This window comes from Orycteropus afer, unplaced genomic scaffold (genome assembly GCF_000298275.1).
Source record: "Orycteropus afer afer isolate SDZICR_OR568_19922 unplaced genomic scaffold, OryAfe1.0 scaffold00778, whole genome shotgun sequence".
Classification (NCBI taxonomy): Eukaryota; Metazoa; Chordata; class Mammalia; order Tubulidentata; family Orycteropodidae; genus Orycteropus; species Orycteropus afer.
Genome location: NW_006922365.1, coordinates 549,315 through 571,480, shown reverse-complemented (window position 1 = coordinate 571,480; position 22,166 = coordinate 549,315). Strand labels below are relative to the sequence as shown.

Sequence of the window (22,166 nt, the reverse complement as noted above, 5' to 3'; positions counted from 1 at the left end):
TGAAAAGAACCGTGTAAAATAGACAATTTCATTCTAGGAATAGACACCAATGCCAAACCACATTTCTGGAACTGAGCTTGTCACTGAGTAGATATCAGACATACTATACAAAGTGTTTATTAGAATTTCACACATAAAATGGAATAAAAATGTCAACTCAAGGAATGCATACTTACAGTGAAGAAACCATTACTTTCTACCATTTAAACTTTGCGAAGAATTAAGAAGATTAAGGTGTGGACAAGGGACAAGGAACCCATTAGAAAGTATCTGATGTTTACCAACATGGTAATATATAAAAACTGAGGTACAAGTTTAAATGCTCATTATTGAAAGGTATTTTTTGTTTTTGAAATAGAAGCTAGACTATTAATGGACTCAAAGATAGAAGTTAGAAAAAATGCTTAGCTTTCTATTCTTTAAATAAAATTTATTCTTCCCATTATGGAACTAACAGATGTTCATTACAGAAAAATTGGGAAATACAGACAAACATGAAGAAGGGGAGGAAAATCACTTTTTATATCAGTAGCTCCAAATTACCTCAGATTATATTTTGGGGTATTGCCTTCCAATCTTTTCTTCTATTTATGTTTCTTTTTCAATATTGTGATATAGTATTCTGCTCTCATAGAAGAAACCTGAATAAATAAATTATAAGGGCATGAAAGCACCTCTTCTAGAGTACTTTAAAAATAGAATAGTCATCTATTTCTGATAAGTTAAGAGTTGACCTACAGAGATGGGTACCAGAGAGGATCAGCCAAGTAGCTCTCAATATCACTTGCATTTCATAATTTTATATACAAAAGAAATCATAACCATTCTATTAGTGGATGTTTCAGTCTTATCCAATCTTTCACCAACACAAAGAAGATGTCAATAAAGAACCTCTGTATAAAGACCTCAAAGGCATAGTGCACATGAAGAGAAAACAAAAACACAGAAAGTCAGGACAAGTAACATAATGGAGATTAAATAATGTAACTTCCTTAGTTTGTGAAATGAACACAGATTAGACTATCCTGTCACAAGGTGAGTTCAATTTTTACATTAACATACATTGCAAGAAAAAGCAGCTACATTTACTTGAAACAATTCCTCAATAGACGAAGACCAATTTTGGACAATTTATACTCTGTTGTTGTTGTTATGTGCTGTTGAGTCGGACCCGACTCATAGCGACCCCTCCTTGGGTTTCTGAGGCAGTATCACTATGGAAGTAGGATTGCCCAACCTTCCTTCCGAGGAGTGGTTGGTGGGTTTGAACCGCCAGCCTTCTGGTTAGCAGTCAAGTGCCTTAGTCACTATGCTACCAGAGCTATCTGATGCCCAGTGGCCAAGTTAGGGACAGGCCTTCACTCACTTTCACAGCCCCTGTGTTGTAATTTCCTTCCTGCCACTGGCTTATCCACATGCCCTCATGCCCTGAGAATACAGACCTTTTCTCCCGTGCCAGGAGAATCCAAAACTCAAATAAGAGCTCCTCAAACACAGTTCCACTTCTTTTAGTGTAGGAGAGTTAGACTGCCTAAATAGCATTGACAGAAATGTTAAAATATGCTTAACATATGGTCTGGTCTGGGCAACAAGCCTACTTGATGACTTCTTAAATTTAAGAAACTAGCATAAATAATCCCCCAATAAACTTTTGCTAATAAAGTAAGAATATATCCTTGATGATATCACTTATTTAAAACTTTATTTAAAATTAAAATAATTTAATTTTGCTATTTATCTAATACAACAAACACAATGCACTGCTGTCGAGTCAGATCCGACTCATAGTGTCTCCTCCTTGGGTTTCTGAAGTGGTATCACTACGGAAGTAGATTGCCCAACCTTCCTTCTGAGGAGTGTCTGGTGGGTTTGAACCACCAGACTTCTTGTTAGCAGCCAAGTGCCAAGGCACTATGCCACCAGAGCTCCTATTTATCTAATACTAGATATTAAAAAGTATAACACCAAAACAACCAAACAAAAGAGCATGTATGCCAAGCTTATGATGTAAACATATTCTTTAACATGTAAATGCTTAGGGAAGTTAGAACAACTGCAATTTAACACATTATTTAAAAGTTATTAGGGGTTAGTGTAAGTTACTGGAAATTTGAAGGCAAAGAAGACATGAAACTAAAGATAAATATTCTTTATTCTTCTAACTTCATAGAAACATACAAGGAAGAGTTATCTAACTGTAGTCCTATCAAGGTGTTTACCATTTTATTTATTATTTATTTAGCATTTAAAAATTAAAGATATTTTACAGAATTTTATGGGATAATAATAAAATTTAAACAAAATAACTAAAGAGTATGTGTAGAAGACTCTGCCCAAACATCACATGTATCTGAAGAATCTAGAGGGAACTGAGTTAAGAGTCCCATGTTTAAGTTTCAGGTAATACTAGCTTGTGAGAAGTTTTATGAAAGTAGACCTCTGATTTTTTGAGCTTTTTTTTTTAACCTAAGTTCAAGATTTATAGAGTACATGTTGTTGTTCTTGTTAGCTACCATCGAGTCAGCTCCAACTCATACGACCCTATGAACACATATATTCATACTGTTTCTCAGTCTTTCAGATTAATTCCAGTGGAAATGGTCCCAGAAAAACCTACCACAGGCAGCTGAAACCAAAAGGAAACCTTTCTACCAGAAAGTAATTTGTTCAGACTTTTTCTGCAATTTTTTTTTTAATTATTATCCCTATATTTTTTATTGTTGAAAATACACACAGAAAAACATACACCAATTCAACAATATCTACATGAACAATTTAGTGGCATCAATTACGTTCTTCAATTTGTGCAACCATTTTCGTCTTCCTTTTCCAAATTGTTCCTCCCCAATTAACATAAATTCATTCTCCCTTAAGCTTCCTGTCTAAGCTTTAGAGTTGCTGCTGTCAGTTTGATCCTATATAGATAGCACTTTAAAACAGCACAATGCTCAGGCAGGTGTTCTTTACTAATTAAACTAAACTGTTGGTTTCTAAAGAAAACTTCAGGGCATATTTTTAGTTTAAGGTTTAAAGATTATCTTACAGCAACAGTTTTGGAGTTTCATCCAGCCTAATGGCTCCAGAATACCTGTTCCCATGAGAATTTGAAATTCTGATCCTCATTCTCCCCTACTTTTGATCAGGATGCATTTATAGAATCTTTGAGTAAAACCTTCAGTAGTGGTGGCCAGGCACCATGCAGTTTCTCTGGTCTCATGGCACATAAGGTAGTTGTTTATGGAGACAATTAGACACACATCCATTTCCTCCTCTTAATCTCACTCTCTTTCTTCCTCTGTTGCTCCAGATAAGTTTCTTTTAAATCACATTTAAGGATATAATTTTTACTTAAAGCACTGTTTTGTGAGTTGCCATTGAGTTAATTTCAACTAATGGTGTCCCCATGGGAGCAGAGTTGAACTGCCTTATAGAGTTTTCAAGGCTGTGACCTTGTAGAAGTGGATTCCCAGGCCTGTCTTTCAAGATGCCTCTGGGTGGGCTCAACTCTCCAACCTTTCAATTAGTAGTTGAGCGCTTAACATTTGCGCCACCCAGGGACTCCACTTGTAGCATATAGAAATGTTATTGTTTGTAACACATGATCCCAATTCTCCCTTGGCTACCTGCAGCAAATTTGACTCCAAACCACCAGGTCCATGGCATGATGGTGTGATGGAAGACATGCAGGAATGTAACTTGGTTATTTTTCTTACGTAGAACAAAAAAGATCTGAAATAATTTAAAGAAAATCAAGTTCATATAAAATCATGCAATAATTTATCTAGTACTACAAAATATTGGTAAAGGGCAAAATATTTCACACTATAATTTCCTTTGAAAGGGTTGCCTTATGGAATGTTCTCAGAAACAGCTGACTCTCCAATGGACAGCTCAAAAGTTAATTAGTATGGAGGAACTTAGGTATGACATCTAATCATGGAAGAAATAATAAGGTGAAAGAGAATTTTATGCAGATTTTAAAACAAAGGATACAATGTAAAGAGTATGGTCAAAAACTGCTGAAGGAAATGTTATTGCTAAAATAATATACATGTCTTCAAGCGGATTCTGAAGTATACAGGAAAGCAGAAGAATCTTAACTCTTAGAACTGAAATTATTCTACGTTGCTAACACATCCTTCTGATTGGATAAGGGAGTAAACAAACTGAAGGAGGCCTTGCAACAAATCAGAAGTTAACAAATTATTAAATAAAGGTAAAGGGAAGAAAACTCAGAGAGTTAATTTTAGATATAAGGATGGAAAAGAAAGAAAAGTTTCCTAAACAAAGGATTAGGACAGGAAAGCTTTTTGTAAGAAAATGTTTAAAATATATATTCAAAAGCAAAATTCAGAAAACCAGTGATTAGAAAGACTTTTAAATATGTGACCAACCAGAGAAGCACAAGGAAACGTATTAATAGGAATATTTGAGAAATGTAGCTTAGAAGAGGACACAGGAGGCAGCCCACAGTTTTCTTATGGAAACTAGACCTGAAAACACGCGAAATATGAACAATGAAGCCAAATTTCATTTGCTTATGCACATGGAAGAAGGCAGCATGGTGCAACTTAAAAAGCCATAAATTAGCAATCCAGCTCCTAGTCCCAGTCAGTAGTACCATTTCTCAGGTAAATCATTTGTTGTCTTCAATTTTTTTCCAGTTGAGGTCTCTAGATAAGATCAATGGGTCTCCACTTTGCTGCATATTACAATACTTAAGAAATTAAATAATAATACTAATCACGGTTGATCTCTACACCAGATTGCTGTTGTTGTTATGTGCTGTCAAGTCAGACCCGACTCATAGCAACCCCTCCTTGGGTTTCTGAGGCAGTATCACTATGGAAGTAGACTGCCCAACCTTCCGTGAGAGGAGTGGCTGGTTCGAACCACCAGCCTTCTGGTTAGTAATCAAATGCCTTAGGCACTATGCTACCAGAGCCCCCCTACACCAGACTACTTGGGCCCAAATCTCTGGAAGTGGTGCCTAGTTTCCCCACCTCTCTACCCCCAAAGCAATTAATTCTACTATACCATGAAGGCTGATAACTACTGCCCTATAGCAGGATTCTTAAAGGGTGGTCCCTGAATGAGCAAAATTAGCATCATCTGGGAACCTGCTAGAAATGAAAATTCTTAAGCATCACCTACTGAATCAGAAACTCTGGGGATGGGGCTTCAGGAATCTTGTTATAACAAGCCCTCCAGGTGATTCTAATGCATACTAAAATTTGAGAACCACTGACTTGAGGCTCACCAAAGTCCTTTCCAATCCTAATTTTATGTGATTAATCAGCCAAAAAAGGTGACACATGTCAAGATTTGCTACAAGAAATTTTGTGTATATATCAGAAGACAAGACATATTTGTCAGTCTCAGATCAGAAGTGATTCCAGATCCACAAGCCATAGAGATAAAATGAGGATCCAGCTTTCCTAGGCTACTCTGTAAACATAAGGACACGGCTTTTTTCTCTTACCAGGAACCCTAAGTCCATGGCACTTGCTTCTCCCAGGGCCCAGCCACCCAAGTTCAGAGTTGATCCTCACCAGGATCTTAAGCAGGAAGAAAGAGGGCCCAGTAAGCATGACTTCAGAAAGGCAGCAGGGGATAGTTTTGTTGCAACCCAAATTACTTATATCCCAGGGTTAACGTAGCATCCTAGTGCACATTTATGAACTTTAAAACATTTAAATCCTTAATGGAGTATGGTTAAAACACAGTGCTTTCATATAAAGGTGCAAAAGTAGGAAGTTCTCTGCACTTTGTTTCCAGAGCTTGCTTCACAGAGTGACTATCATTCATCTACATTAAGAGGCACAGTGTTGTTTTGTATAAAACAGTTACATGATTATCTTAATCATGTGGTAGATTTATAAGAACATTTTTTGGAATTTGGGAAACACTGAAAAATAAGTTTATCTTATCTATTTTCTGAAATGACTGAAAATAAAAGATAAGAGATAATAGTAAGTCTGCCTGGGGAGAAGAGATAAAGTCACCAGACAACTGAACAATAGAAGCTTATTGCTACCATTGAAACACCAAACATGTGGTGATGACATACTCACAGTATCTAACAGCTCAATAAATTTGGAGAAGTAATAAAGCCAGCAGGTGCGTGCCATCTGTAGAAACACATAAATAGGAATTTATTTTTGAATCCATGAAAGTTTTAAAGCAACAATTTTCATGTTATAGAAAACTACTCACCTGGCTTCCTTTGGCTCTCTCTCACATTTAATTTTACTTTACAATATGTATAATATGATCATTGAGTGTTGCAAATAAAATTCAGAAGTTTTAAAAATTGATTTTGAGTTACAAGTTTTTCCAAAGAGAAACTTACCCTCAAAGCTGCAGGCGACTGTGAATAGTCAACAATTTCACATCGAAATGAATAACCTGTGCCCCAGCCAGACATCACAAACTGCAAGAAAGCACACGCATATTCAAGAAGGAAGCATTTGTTCAACAACATCCATAACAGAGGTGGTTTTGACTATGTCTGTTTTTGAGGTTCTCAGCTGAGTCAGCAGTCCCTGCAGAGGGGAGGACTCGCTAAAACAGCTATAAACTACCAACTCACTTGATAGCACAGCAATACAAATTTTTAAAACCACAAATTTATATAATATTTATATAAACCATGTTCTGACTGAAATACCCACTTTGTGGGATGATTATTTTGATCTAATGAAGAGCAAAACATTAGGAGCATTTTGCTTAAACAGCAAATACTGGCAGGCGATTTATCTTCTGTACATTTATATGCTTGTGTGTGTGCATGCATGTGTGTGTGGACTCTAAACGGAATAACTTGGAAAAAGTCAGTCTTTTCTGGTGATTTCCAATCTTTCAAATCACTCAGTAAGTAAATGGGCAAACCCCAATTCCTCAGTGTACTCATAATAAGGTGGTTGCAACACGTAGGTTTTTCCTGACCTGAGCTCATGAGTATGATATGAAGTGGTAGCCCGTGGCAGTTTTACTCCTTTGTTCTCATTTAACATCAAGATTGACCAACACAAGACTCAGACACTGGTTTGCTTTGGATTCATATTGTAAGTCAAGAGAGGAGAACATTCTAGTTAACAATGCAGTTATAAGAGTGCAATCTGGCAGGCCTTAATTCTTATACACCCACAAAGTGGCCTTAGAGCAGTGGTGAGAAGAAAAAGCCTATTGTTGATAAGGCTGAACTCTAGTTCAAAGATGATACTGACATTCTTTCAGTGGGATGGTGGGAAGTTCTTCTTTTAAAATAGTATCTGAATATGGCCCCTAGCTGCCCTTCAGGTCTGGAATTGAACCTACTCCTGTGGCTTTAAGCCAAACAAAAGACAGGCATATGTGCTGAACATTTACATTAGGTAGATACACTCCTTGGAGAGAACATTCATGGGAGAATAGAAGGGCTGTATATGCACAGGAAGACAGCTTGGGGGGCAGGAGTGCATGGGAGGGAAGGACACAGGGAAGAAGTGACAGGAGGAAGTGGGAGGAGAGCTGTTGCATTATGGGAAATTGTAGTCAATGTTATGAGACAAAGTGTATGTGAGTTGCTGTATGGAAAGTGAATTTGCTCTGTAAACTTTCACCCAAATCACAATGGAAAAAAAAAATAGTATATGAAAAGGGCTTTGATTTTAAGTTAATGCATACATTAAATGGGCAGCTTAATTTAGGGTGCTGACAGGATGATCAGTTCTTCTCTTGTCTGATATTCTATTCTCTCAACTGCCATCATTCCTACAAGTCCTCTTTCTGAGTATAATGGGTATATTATTTCAACCACTGAAGTAAACTTTAAGTTTCTATTTTTAATTATATCAAAGCTAAAATTACAACTTTATCATAAATTAACTTCTAAAAACAAAGGTTTATGAGGTCTTAGCAGAACGATATTTTTAACAGGTAAAAGAAAAGAAACAAAAGAGAAGAACAAACATTTAGACTGTGGTGTGTAAAAATGCACTGTGTTTTTCTGATACCAGCTCCCGGCTGGATTCATTAGATAATCACATTGTTAATTTGATAAGTTATAAAATCTTAAAAACTAAGAAAATCACAATACATAGACTCCATAGGTAAGAAAAATATTTTATAAACACAAGCTAGTAAATTTTCTCAAAGGAACAAGGGAATGTGGCACAGAAATGGCTAATTCTCTTTTACAAATCAGATCTGTTGGCGAGTGTTTTCATATTCTCTTGCACTCAGACTTGCCTCTGAGTGATGCAAGTAACATTCTACATCCAGGAGCTATTAACTTAAACTGTGATGTGTAAGCAGGAGAGAGATCTCTACCATATCTTCCCACAAACAAGCACAGAGTGAAATATGAAAAGCATGTGACTTTATCTTCTGTGCAGGTCTAAGTTAGTCTCTCTTTTTCAATGTCTGATTGGTGCCAGGTAACTACATGTTCAATCACTATAAAATAAGTAAGGCACATGTAAAATAGTCTGATCCATTTGTCTTTCACCTTGTTCATTTTTGGCCTAACATTCCTAGTAGAGGTATCTATTCTGTATATGACTCATGTTCTGCACAATAAACTATGTGTGCAAGTGTCCTGGAGATGGCATGCGGCTCGCCTGTGAATTTTTTTTTTATACAAAGTGAGATTTACTGCTTTCCTGACATTTAGTTTAAGAACATTCCAACAGTCTGTTAAGCATTATATATATATAATTATATATATAATTATACAAATGCATAAAATTTATATTATATAATTATGTATATGATTATATAATATATATTATTATGCAATATATATTACTATTATATATTAATAAAACTAAAAATCCAAACCCACTGCCATCAAGTCAATTCTGACTCATAGCAATCCTCATTGGGTTTCCAAGCCTGTAAATCTTTACACAAGCAGATTGCCTCATCTTCCTTCCATGGAACAGCTGGTGGGTTTGAACCACCAACCTTCTAGTTAGCAGTTAAATGCCTTAGGCACTACACCACTAGAGCTCCTTAGTATATATTAATACATATTATATAATATACAATTGTATATATTGTAATAATATATATAATACATATATATTATTATTATTACTATGTATCAATACATATATTGTACACACATATATCACAGCCTAGCAACAACAAAAGAGAAATAATTTATATTTGACAGGTAATACACTCTGAAAGTACCATATAAGTAAGTGAAGTACTAGTGGTTAATGGGAGATAAAAAGTGTCTGAAATTCAGTTATTTTCAAACCCTCTTTTTATGTATAGTTACTAAAGTATAAACCAAAACTGACTGGTTATAATTGGATTTCTTCTAAGCCTAGGAAATATATTTAGGGACATCACAATCACTGACACAATCAGACACAGAGCCTAAGAATATCTTAACTTGAGGGACCTAAGACAATTTGATTCAACCCTGACTTGATAAGTAACCAGAGAGGTTAAGTGCCTTACTCAAAATCAGGTAGCTAATTAGTTGTAGACCAGGACTAACTACTCCCTGGTCCCCTGGTATCCAGGTGTGTTCTAATCCTATCTTTGAAAACATGAAGAGCATTTATTTTCTGTCCTCCTCATCCCTATGACTATTTCCCTTTCAGTTGCTCATACTTCAGAAGCAATAGAAAGAGTGGCCTGTGAACTAATTTTGGAAATAAAGTAAATGAAATGGAAAGTAGCAGAGTTAAGTCCAAACTTCAGCAGACCTATGAAAAATAAGGCCTTTCATCTATATTAACAGATGAAAGGTGACCCAGTCAAGTGGATTACCAGCAGAAGTCAGCTTGAAAAGATGCAAATGGAAAGGCTATGGCATCAAGACGGCCAGAGGAGCCATGCTGGGTCCTGAGTGAGTTCCAGTTGTAAGAACAAGCTATGCTGCAGAGGAAGTAAATAAGCAATAGAAGATGAGGAAGTCAGCTGGTATTGGAAAGGAAGCACAGAATTCCAGAGAAGCTGATGCAGGACAGTGGCAGAGGGGCGTTAATAGCCTAGGAGAAAGAGGATCAGTGAGTATGCATTTGGGTCCTGGAATATCTCCATTCCTTTAATTACAGTACCAGGAGGCCCCTTTACCAATGGTATATACAAGTCTCAGTTCTCCATTCAATCCACTATCTTATTGTTCACTGAAGCATGTAGAAACTAAAGGTGCCTATCATGATGATGACAACTCATTGCAGGGACAGAATAAGTGATATCAGGCAGACCTTGGTTCAACTATCAGACTTCCATTTACTTAGCTTTGTTACTCTGAGTAAGTGATTTAATTTCTCCAAGTGTGAATTTCCTCAAAATTACCATTAATGGACTCATTTAATCACTTATTAAGGCTTACTGCATGCCAGTCCCTGGACTAGATGTTAATCTTTCTCACCAACTATGAAGAAGACTATACTGACATCTTCTGAAGAATTCATTATCTGATCTATACATAACAATTTTAGGCAAATACCTGCTCTAGTGAGCTCAATTTCTAAAGTTCCTTAGATTTCAAAGAGTTACCCTTATCATCATGGAAACATAACAGCAGATAAACATGAAGACTCAGACAAAATTTTCACATTAGGAATACTGAAAACACTTGCCTCATAACACATATACACAGAAAAAAGTACTATGAAAAAATTGTACGTTATCATTGCTCTCTTGAGTTCAAAGGGCTTTCGGTTCTCCATGAGTTTTGGTCCCAGAGAAGTAACAAAATAGACATAGAGTCCAAGGATGATGGTTTGTGGAAGAGGCGAGGACATGAGGAGCCAGTCTTCAACTCTTGGATCTAAGAGAAAAGCAAGATGTAAGTGCACACTTACTTGACCAAGAGATAACTGACAGCAACCAACATTTCTTTAAGCAAGCGCCTTGATCCTAGCTTTGACAGAGGATTTTTGGCAGGGTTATCTTTGGGATGGGTGAAGGCGAGGCAAAAAATTGAAGATAGTGAAGTACACTGGGATTAGAAACAGTGGGGCTGTTACCACCTGTAGGCTTCAAAGTGTAAGGGGTGGTATTCACCAAAATCCAAAGGAGAAAGTCATGTGGGGAAGACCTCCTTGAGAGGAACTGGGACCTTCAGTTCAAAGATTCAGCTAGCCCAAGGTAATTTTACAAGGGGACAGGAGAACAGACACCCCAACTTTATCCTCATTCTTCTCTCCAATCCCCTAGGGCTCTCAATTGGCTGAACCCAACCAGACACAAAGTACAAGGACCCAGTTCATTGATGTAGTTAATACTATATAGCTTCCAGGACTCAGCATAGGAAGAAGAGTGGATGTGGAGGATAGAGGGCATCCAGCAAAATCCCACCATCCATCCATAACTGCTATTAACATCTTAGTGTTTGCTTCTTAACTTTCTTTACACAAAAAACTGGGGCACTGCTACATTATTAGACCTCAGGTAGTATAGTGGGTAAGGCATCTGGCCACTAAGCAGGTCAGCAGTTCAAACCCACCAGCTGCACCATGGGAGGAAGATGAGGCAACATACTTCCTTAAAGATTTACAGCCTTGGAAACCCAATGGGGGTCACTATGAGTCAGAAATGACTCAATGGCAGAGGGCTCAGCTTTTCCCTGGGTCTACATATATTATATAATAGAATTATAGAGTTGAAAGGGACAATAAAAAGTAAAAAAATAAAAAATAAAATCCCACTGCCATCAAGTCAATTCTGACTTATAGCAACCCTATAGGACAGAGAAGAACTTCACCATAGAGGTCCCAAGGCTGTAAATCTTTAGGAAACAGACTGCCACATCTTTCTCCTGCAGAGAAGCTGGTGAGTTTGAACCACCAAACTTTTAGTTACCAGACAAATGCTTTAACCACTATGCCACCAGAGCTCCCTGAAAGGGACAACAGCATTATCAAATATCTCCAAAATGTGGGACCCAACCTATAATTTTGAGCAAAAAACAAACAAACAAATAAAAATGATGTATATAGAAATTTATCTGATCACTGAAAGTGCCAGGTCAGCAGAGTTGGATTGACCAAATTTTGCAACAAGGTGAAATGTGATTAATTCTGTAATTTTAAGTAGTTAAAGTATAATTTTATTAAATTGTCCCATGAACAAAGGGAATTATGAAGGGAATATGGACAAGGTTCTATGTACACTTGATTCAGAACCGAATCTCAAGTAACATCAATATGCTAAATACAATCAATTATCAAGTGAAAAAGAGAGATGAGGGGAATACAGCCCTTGATCATTTAAACTAATGATGTGAACAATAACTAAAAACATTGACTAACCTTTCAGGTCTGACTTCCCACCCAAGCAAATATTTCTTCAGTGGAAGTCCATGACAGATGGCCTGCTTAGTCTCAATTTTAGTGCTGGAGAGCTCATATTTGACAAACATTCTCATGTACTTGGGTACAGCTTTAACTACTAAGATGATTTTATCTGCATTCAGATGGGCATCCCTGAAAAATACTAATAGATGCTCTGCCTAAAAAAACCAAAACCAAGCCAATAGAGCCAATAATTAGCTCTAAAACAGCCTGCAGGATATTTAGGAATTTAACATACCACTTGTCTGTCAGTTTGTAGTACTGTGGTGGCTTGTGTGTTGCTGTGATGCTAAAAGCTATGTTATCAGTATTTCAAATACCAGCAGGGTCAAGTTTCCATGGAGCTTTCAGACTAAAAATGACTTAGTGATCTACTTCTAAAAAAATTGGCCAGTGAAAACCTTTTGAACAGCAGTGGAAATTGAAGAGGAATGGTGTCACATTCGCTGTCAAAAAGAATATTTCAAGATTTATCCTGAAGCACAGTGCTGTCAGTGACAGGATAATATCTATACACTACAAGGATAACCAGTTAATATGACTATTACTCAAATTTGTACACCAAGCACTAATGCCACAGATGAAGGAATCGAAGATTTTTATCAACTTTTGTAGTCTGAAATTGCTCAAGCATGCAATCAAAATGCATTGATAATTACTGGTGATTGGAATGAGAAGGCTGGAAAGAAGAATCAGTAGTTGCAAAATACGGCATTGGTGATACAAACACCTCTAGAGATTGCATTACAAAATTTTGCAAAACCAGTAACATTCAATGATAATACATTTTTCAACAATATAAAAGATGACTATACACATGAATTCACAATAAACACTGTGGAAGCAGTAGTCAATAAATTAGTTTATTGCACTGCATAAATCTGCTGCAAAAGATCTCTTTAAAGGGTTAAAGAGCAAAGATGTCATTTTTAAAACTAAGTTGTGGCTGACCTAAGCCACAGTATTTTCAGTAGCCTTATATGCATATGAAAGCTAGACTATAAATAAGGAAGACTGAAGAATTGCCACTCCTGGCAAGGAAGGTTGGGCAATCTACTTCCATAGTGATACTGCCTTGGAAACCCAAGGAAGGGTCGCTATGAGTCGGGTCCTACTCGATGGCACATAATAACAACGAAGAAGAATTGATTAATTTGAATTATAGCATTGGCAAAGAATACTGAAAATACCATGGACAGCCAGAAGGAATGAACAGATCTATCCTGGAAGAAATGCAGCTAGAATGCTTCTTGGAAGCAAGAGTGGCCAGACTTTATCTCACCTAGTTTGGTCGTGTTGTCAGAAGGGACTGCTCACTGGGAAAATATCATGCTTGGTAAAGTAGAGTCAGCAAAAAGGGGAAGATCCTCAAAGAGATGGACTGACATAGTGACTGCAACAATGGGTTCAAGCACTGCAAATACTGTGAGGATGGCACAAGACTAGGTAGTGTTTCATTCTATTGTACATAGGGTCACTATGAGTTGGAGCCAATTCAACAGCACCTAACCACAACATACACATGGACCTGGCCAGGTAGAATACACAGGAAACAAACCAACTACACCTATGCAAAGAGATGATGGAGAACCTCAATATCATGAGTCAGAACAAGGGCAGGGGCTGACTATGGAACAGACTATTAATTGTCTTATTCACGTTCAAGTTGAAACTGAAGAAAATTAAGATAAGTCCACAAGAGCCAAAGAATGATCTCAATATATATGTCACATGAATTTAGAGACCATCTCAAGAATACATTGAACACTAATGACCAAAGACCAGACAAACATGCTAATGAACATAGAATAGATAAAGTGAATGGAAGAAATGAAGTAAAAGAGCTCAACAGAAGATCTGAAAGGGAAAGAGCACACTCAGCATTTCTCAAGCTGAAAGAAGCGAAGAAAAAAATTCAGGCCTCGAGTTGCAATATCAAAGGATTCAATGAGCAAAATATTGAACAATGCAGGAAGCGCTGAAAGAAGATGGAAAGAATACAGAGTCACTGTACCAAAAAGAATTGCTTCAACCATTTCAGGAGGCTAATGGTTAAAAGGAAGACGTCTAAGATGCACTGAAGGGACTGGTGAAAAACAAAGCTCCGAAAATTGACAGATGTTTGAGATGTTTCAACATCTATTGAGATATTTCAACCAATGAATGTGATGCTAGAGAAACACTTATTCATTCTGTTGTTGTTGTAGATGCCATCCAGTCGCCTCTAATTCACAGTGACTCTACGTACAACAGAACAAAACAATTTCCAGTTGTGCACCATTCTGCATCTTTGCTACACTTGAGCCCAATGTTACAGCCACTGCATCAATCCATGTTATTGAAGGTCTTGCCCTTTTTCGCTGACCCTCCTTATCAAGCATGATATCCTTCTCCAGGGAATAGTCCCTTCTGACAACATGACCAAAGTAGATGAGATGAAGTCTGGTCATTCTCATTTCCAAGAAGCATTCTGGCTGTACTTCCAGGACAGATATGTTCATTCTTCTGGCAGTCCTTGGTACTTCCAGTATTCACCTATGCCACAACTCAAAAGCATCAATTCTTCTTCAGTCTTCCTTATTCATTATTCAGCTTTCACATGTATACACAGTGATTAAAAATACCATAGGTTGGGTTAGGTGTACCTTAGGCTTCAAAGACACAGTTTTGCTCTTCAGCACTTTAAAAAGGTCTTTTGCAGCAGATTTGACTGGTGCAATACAACATCTGATTTTTGACTGCTGCTTCCATGGGTGTTTATTGTGGATCCAAGTAATATAAAATCTTTGACAACGTCATTCTCTTCTCCACTTATCATGATGCTGCTCATTGGTCCAGTTGTGAGGATTTTCGTTTTCTTTATGTTGAGGTGTAATCCATATTGCAGACTATAGTCTTTGATTTTCAACAGTAAGTGCTTTGAGTCATCTTTACTGTAAGCAAGCAAGGTTGTGTCATCTGCATATCACAGATTATTAATGAGTCTTCCTACGATCCTGATGCCACATTCTTCTTCATATAGTCCAGCTTCTTGGATTATTTGCTCAGCATAAAGATTGAATAAGTATGGTGAAAGGATACAACCCTGACACACACCCTTCCTGATTTTAAATCATTCAGTGTCTTTTTGTTCTGTTCAAATAACAGCCTCCTGGGCTATGTACAGGTTCCTCATGATCACAATTCAGTGTTCTGGAATTCCCAGTCTTCTCAGTACTATCTATAATTTGTTGTGATCCACACAGTTGAATGTTTCTGCATAGTCAATAAAACACAAGCAAACATCTTTCTGGTATTCTTTGCTTTCAGCCAAGATTCATCTAACATCAGTAATGATACCCCTTATTCCACATCCTCTTCTCAATCCAACTTGCATTTCTGGAAGTTCCCTGTTAATACACTGCTACAACCATTTTTGAATTATTTTCAACAAAATTTTACTTGCTTTGATATTAATGATACTGTTCAATAATTTCCACATTCTTTTGGATCACCTTTCTTTAGAATGGATAAAAACATCGATCTCTTCCAATCAGTTGGCCAGGCAGCTGTCTTCCAAATTTTTTGGCTTAGAGAAGTAAGTGCCTTCAGCATGGCATCATTTGTTGAAACATTTTAATGAGTATTCCATCCATTCCTGGAGCCTTGTTTTTTTGCCAGTTCCTTCAGTGCATCTCTGACTTCTTCCTTCAGTACCATTGGTTTTTGATCATATGCCACTTCTTGAAATAGCTGAACATTGACCAATTCTCTTTTGTACAGTGACTCTGTGTATTCCTTCCATCTTTTTTTTCCCATCTAAATGATTTTATTTTGAAAAATATTATTTAGTTCTAAACAAGATCCCCAAATAAATGCACATACACACCCCACACACACATACACACAATTTACTTCCATATTACTGCCATCGTACTCTATCAGTTACATGCATTATCTCATTTAATATTTATAGCAACTTATGAGGGCTATTATTATCCTGATCTTATACATAGAGAATGGAGGTTTAAATAGTTAAGTAACTTGCCAAGGTCACATAGCTAAGTGGCAAAAAGACTAGAGTTGAGTCTTTTTACCTTTAAAGTCCATGTTTTTGACCACCACACTGTACTGAATCCCAGGACATGACTACATTAATGTGTCCTTCCATCTTCTTTTGATACTTCTTGCATCATTCAGTATTTTGCCCACAGAATCTTTCAACTTGAATTGCAACTTGAGGCTTGAATTTTTCTTCAGTTCTTTCAGCTTGAGTAATGCTAAATGTGTTCTTCCATTTTGGTTTTCTAACTCTAGTCTTTGCACATTTTGTTATAATAGTTGACTTTGTCTTCTTGAGCTGCTCTTTGAAATCTTCTATTCAGCTCTTGTATCTTGTCATTTCTTCCATTTGCTTTAGCTACTCTCTATTCAAGAGCAAGTTTGAGTCTCTTCTGACATTCATTTGGTCTTTTCTTTCTTTCCTGTCTTTTTAATGACCTTTGCTTTCATCGTATATGATATTCTTGATATCATCCCACAATTCCTCTGGTTTTCGGTCACTGGTGTTCAATGCATCAAATCTATTCTTTAGATTTCTCTAAATTCAGGTGGGATATAACCAAGGTCATATTTTGACTCTCGTGGACTTGTTTTAATAGTCTTCAGCTTCAGATTGAATGTGCATATGAGCAATTGATGGTCTGTTCCACAATCAGCTCCTGGCCTTGTTTTGGCTGAAGATATTGAGCTTCTCTATCACCTCTTTCCACAGATGTAATCGATCTGATTCCTGTGTATTCCATTTGGTGAGGTCCATGTGTATAGCAACCGTTTATGCTGTTTAGAAAAGGTATTTGCTATGAATAAGTCATTGGTCCTGCATAATTCTATGATGCGATCTCCAGTGTCACTTCTATCACCAAGGCCATATTTTCCAACTACTCATGATTCTTCTTGGTTTCCAACTTTCTCATTCCAATCATCAGTGATAATCAATACATCTTGATTGCATGTGTGGTCAATTTCAAACTGCAGAAATTGGTAAAAATCTTCAATTTCCTCATTTTTGGCTTTGGTCATTGGTGCATAAATTTGAAAAATAGTAGTAGTAACTGGTTTTCCTTGTAGGTGTATGGATAGCACCTTATCACTGACAGTACTGTACTTTAGGATAGATCTTGAAACGTTCTTTGTGATGATGAATGCCAGGCCATTCCTCTTCAACCTGTCATTCCTAGCAAAATAGATCACATGGTTGTCTGATTCAAAATGGCCAAAACCAGTCCATTTCAGCTCACTAATACCTACAATAGCAATCTTTATGCATTCTATCTCATTTTTGACAACTTCCAATTTTCCTACATTCGTACTTCATACAGTCTATGTTCCAATTATTAATGGATGTTTGCAGCTGCTTCTTCCCATTTTGAGTTGCGCTCTATCAGTAAGTGGAGGTCCTGAAAGCTTTCCCCTCTCCATGTCATTAGGTCAATTCTACTTTGAAAAGGCAGCTCTTCCCAAGTCATATTTTGAATGCATTCCAACCTGAGAGGCTCATCTTCCTGCACTGTATCAGACAATGTTTCAGGGTTACCCATAAAGTTTTCTAGTAACATATCAGACAGTGTTTCACTAATATTCATTAGTTTTTCACTGGCCAATTCTCTGAGAAGTGGATAGCCCTTTCTTCTTCCAAGTCTGTCTTACTCTGGAAGTTCTGCTGAAACCTGTACACCATGGGTGAGCCTGCTGGTATGTTAAATACCAGCAGCACAGCCTCCAGACTCACAGCAACATGCAAGTCACCACGGTATGACAAACTGACAGATGAGTGATGGCTCACTCATTCATGCTAAGAAATATGGCAGACAGCTAACTGGCCAACTGACTGGAAGACATCCATATTTGTGCCCATCCCAAAGAAAGATGATCTGGCAGAATTCAGTAATTATCAAACAATACCATTAATATCACATGCAAGTAAAATGTTGTTGACAATAATTCAAAGCCTATTGCAGCAGTGCATCGACAGAGAACTACCTGAAATTCAAATGAGATTCAGAAGAAGATGTGGAATGAGGGATATCATTGCTAATGTTAGATGGATCTTGGCTGAAAGCAGAGAATACCAGAAAGACGTTTATCTGTGTTTTATTGACTATCCAAAGGCATTTGACTGTGTGGATCATAACAAATTATGGATAACATTGCGAAGAATGGGAATTACAGAACACTTAATTGTGCTCATGAGAAAACTACATAGAGTAACAGGCTGTGATTAGCACAGAATAAGAGGATATTGCGTGGTTGAAAATCAGGAAAGGTGTGTGTCACAGATATATTCTTTCACCATACCTATTCAAACTGTATGCTGAGAAAATAATCCAAGAACCTGGACTATATGAAGAAGAATGTCATATCAGGATTGGAAGAAGAGTAAGGAACAACCTGCAATATGTACATGATACAACCTTGCTGCTGAAAGTGAAAAGGATTTGAAGTATTTTGATGAAGATCAAAGTAAAGCCTTTAATAAAGATTACAACCAAACATAAAACAAAAAATTTTCAATTAGATCATCATGATAAACGAAGAAAAGATCAAAGTTGTCAAGGATTTAATTTTACTTTGATCCACAATGAAAACCCATGTAAGCAGCAGCCAAGAAATCAAATAATGTATTGCATTAAGCAAATCTACTGTGGTAGCATAGTGCCTAAAGCACTTGACTGCTAACCAGAAGGCTGGCAGTTCAAACCCACCAGCCACTCCTCAGAAGGAAGGTTGGGCGATTTACTTCCATAGTGACACCACCTCAGAAACCCAAGGAGGGGTCCCTATGAGTCGGGGCCAACTCAACAGCACATAACAACAACAACAACAACAACAACACTGTCCTCTTTAAGATATTACAAAGCAAAAATGTCACTGAATACTAAGCATACCTGATACGAACCATGGGGTTTTGGATCATCACATATGCATGCAAAAGCTGGACACTAAACAAGGAAGACCAAAGAATTGATGCTTTTCAATTATGGTTTTGACAAGGAATACTGAATATACCACAGACTGTCTTGAAAGAAGTACAGCCAGAATACTCCTTAGAGCATTATTTAGAAGTATGGATAGCAAGACTTCATCTCATGGACTCATGGATATATTATCAGAAGGGACCAGTCTCTGCAAAAGGACATCCTGTTGGTAAAATACAGGGTATTGACACAGTGGCTGCAACAATGGGCTCAAACACAGCAACTGTTGTGAGGCTGGTGCAGCACCAGGCAGCATTTTATTCTGCTGTACAAAGGGTCACTAGGATTGAGAACTGACTTGATGATACCTAATAATAACAACAATACGTAATGAAAGAAGCCCTATAAACCTGCAGGGAAGGGAGAAATTATCCAAGAAATGCTGATGGGACAACTAACTACTTGGGAGAAAATAAGTTCATTCCTTACGTCGTAGGTCCTACATAACTATGTCCTAAACTATTTAACAGACTCAATATTTTTAAAATATACTTTTTACAAAAAGGTTAACCAAACAGTTTTCTTCATTGCAATATTTTTTAGTACCTCATGTTCATTGTGAACCATCAAAATAGGAAGGGTTATATGCAGCATACCACAACTTAATTGGCCATGGAATGCTGGCATTTTGTAGAACACCACTTAACATCTTATGGAACTAATGCTCTGCATAACACAGTTTGGAAAATATAACCAAATAAATTTATAAATTAAACCATTAAAAGTTAGGGAGCGATGGAGAAGGTAAATAAGAACAATTTAGATATATTAAGGAGGTGAAAAACACAGGATTTTGTAATTGTTTAGAAACAGAGAATGAGATACAGGTAGAGGTTAAAAAACACCCAGATGTTTTGCTTGGATAACTATACAGAGACTGGGGATGCAGGATAAGGTGCAAGATTAGTCAAAGTATTTGTAAAACATTTTTGGTGAGACTTCTGCAGGCTCCTCGCTATGTGGGCCTGGAATGAGGAGGGATATCTGGGCTGGAGGTGTAGGTCTAAGAGTCATCATCACATATATGATGGATAGTAAAAGATGTAAAATGGGCTTAGGAAAAGTGGGTAGGGTAAGCAGAGCCCGTGGCTTGAGTCTGAATCTTGAGGACTCAATATTTAAAGGATGAATGTGGAAGAGAAAACTGGAAAGATGGAAAAGGAGTGGTTGGAAAGGTACAAGGAAAACTGAAAGAGTGAGACAACCCAAAGCCAAGGGAAGAATTCATTTTGGGGAGGAAGAAATGTATCAAATGTGGCAGAAAGTGCAAATAAAATGTGGGCTGAAAAGTGCCACTAGATTTAAGAAAAGAAAGTCATTGATCCTCTTAGCAAGAACAATTTGAGTAAAGTATCACAACCAAATAGAAATTCAACAAATGTTTGCTTATAGACATTCTTAAAAATACAATGTTCTCAAAATTTTAAAAGTACTTTCTTCTGTTGAGAGGCTCCACTCAAAAGCTTTGAAATCAGCTACCCAGATACACATCACTAATGTCTTTTACTGCCTCTATCAGTTCCCCTTCCCTTTAACAACATTAAGTTTCCAAGTACATCTGGTTGTCACATGCAATTAAATTTGCCACCAGGAACCCTAACCACAGGCCTGTACCTCACAAAGGAAGTATCAGTAATTAAAACAGAAATGGGGCCTGAGAGGAGGGTTAGAACTGATCAAATGTTGATGGACTTCTTCTATCAGTGGGAAATACAAAACCTTAAATATACAGCCATCATGAACCACATTCATGTGCCTAATTTATATTCCTATAGAAATAAGGAATTAAAAATGGCACCAAAAGAAGACCTCTGGAAAAACAGTGACTGTCAACTTTTAATGGTTAGAGTATAGATAGTTCATTTTAATTTTATTCTTCTTCTTTATAAGCAATTTCAAATGTGTCTGTTATTAACAGACATCATGTGTATGATTTAAAAATAGGTTATCTTTAAGGGTCAGTAAATTAGAAATATATTTTATTTTACTCTTTCATTGGCTCAACAGGGGAAAAAAAAACATATGACATCATTTTTCTGTTCTTCCTCTGGTAGCAGCAGAAAGAAAACAAGCCTGGAAAAGCACGCTGGGCTGGTTCAGGATGCCAAAGAGCATACAGGCACGCACTGCTTTATACGTAACATCTGACTCGGGGGCAAGGAGGTAGGGATTGCTCAGAAGGGCACCAGGAGATGGGGTGGTGATGAGTTTGTTGTGTCGTGACAGCCTTAGGTAGGCTCCCACAGCTGCTATGACTCAGCTGCAGTCACCTGAGCCAGACTCCTATGGCAGCCAAAGGCAGATGTGCTACCCAGAACCCCACAGGTCAGTACCTGCAGGGAGATGCTGGGGTCCAGACACTCTGCTGCAGCCCTCAGGGATTTCAATTCTGCCCAGGTTCCCCAAGTTGCTCCAAGAGCACCTTGCACCCAGAATCAGCCAATCTCATGTCCAAGTTTTGCCAAACTCTCTCAGGTGCTAATGGAGAGCCAGAGCAGTGTGCACAGGGTTACCTTGCTATATGTATGTGGAGTATATATAAACCTATGTATTATATATAATGTGGTGTTTGCAAAATGTTCAAATCACATAACGTCCTATTTCATAGAACATGTCATGGATATGATAAGCATACCTGTAATTTTAAAATAATATTTTCCTGTAATTTAACATTTTGTTGTTGTTGTTGTTGTTGTTAAGTGCCGTCGAGTTGTTTCCAACTCATAGCGACGCCATGCAGAGCAGAATGAAACACTGCCCGATCCCGCGCCAGCCCCACAATCCCTGCTATACTTGAGCCCATCATTGCAGCCACCGTGTCAATCCATCTTGTCAAAGGCCTCCC

The 22,166-nt window shown here is 37.4% G+C and overlaps 1 protein-coding gene across 1 annotated transcript in view; it reads right to left on the bottom strand.

Annotated features, from left to right (window-relative positions):
• Positions 1-22,166, bottom strand: part of ELOVL7 (ELOVL fatty acid elongase 7) — a 47,661-nt gene that overhangs the window by 11,560 nt on the left and 13,935 nt on the right. Inside the window, exons 2-5 of the mRNA XM_007957694.2 lie at positions 10,590-10,780; positions 6,353-6,433; positions 6,075-6,131; positions 3,624-3,729 (exon numbers count right to left, since the gene is read on the bottom strand). Of these exons, the coding sequence (XP_007955885.1) occupies positions 3,624-3,729; positions 6,075-6,131; positions 6,353-6,433; positions 10,590-10,780 (435 nt within the window). The remainder of the gene's footprint in view (positions 1-3,623; positions 3,730-6,074; positions 6,132-6,352; positions 6,434-10,589; positions 10,781-22,166) is intronic.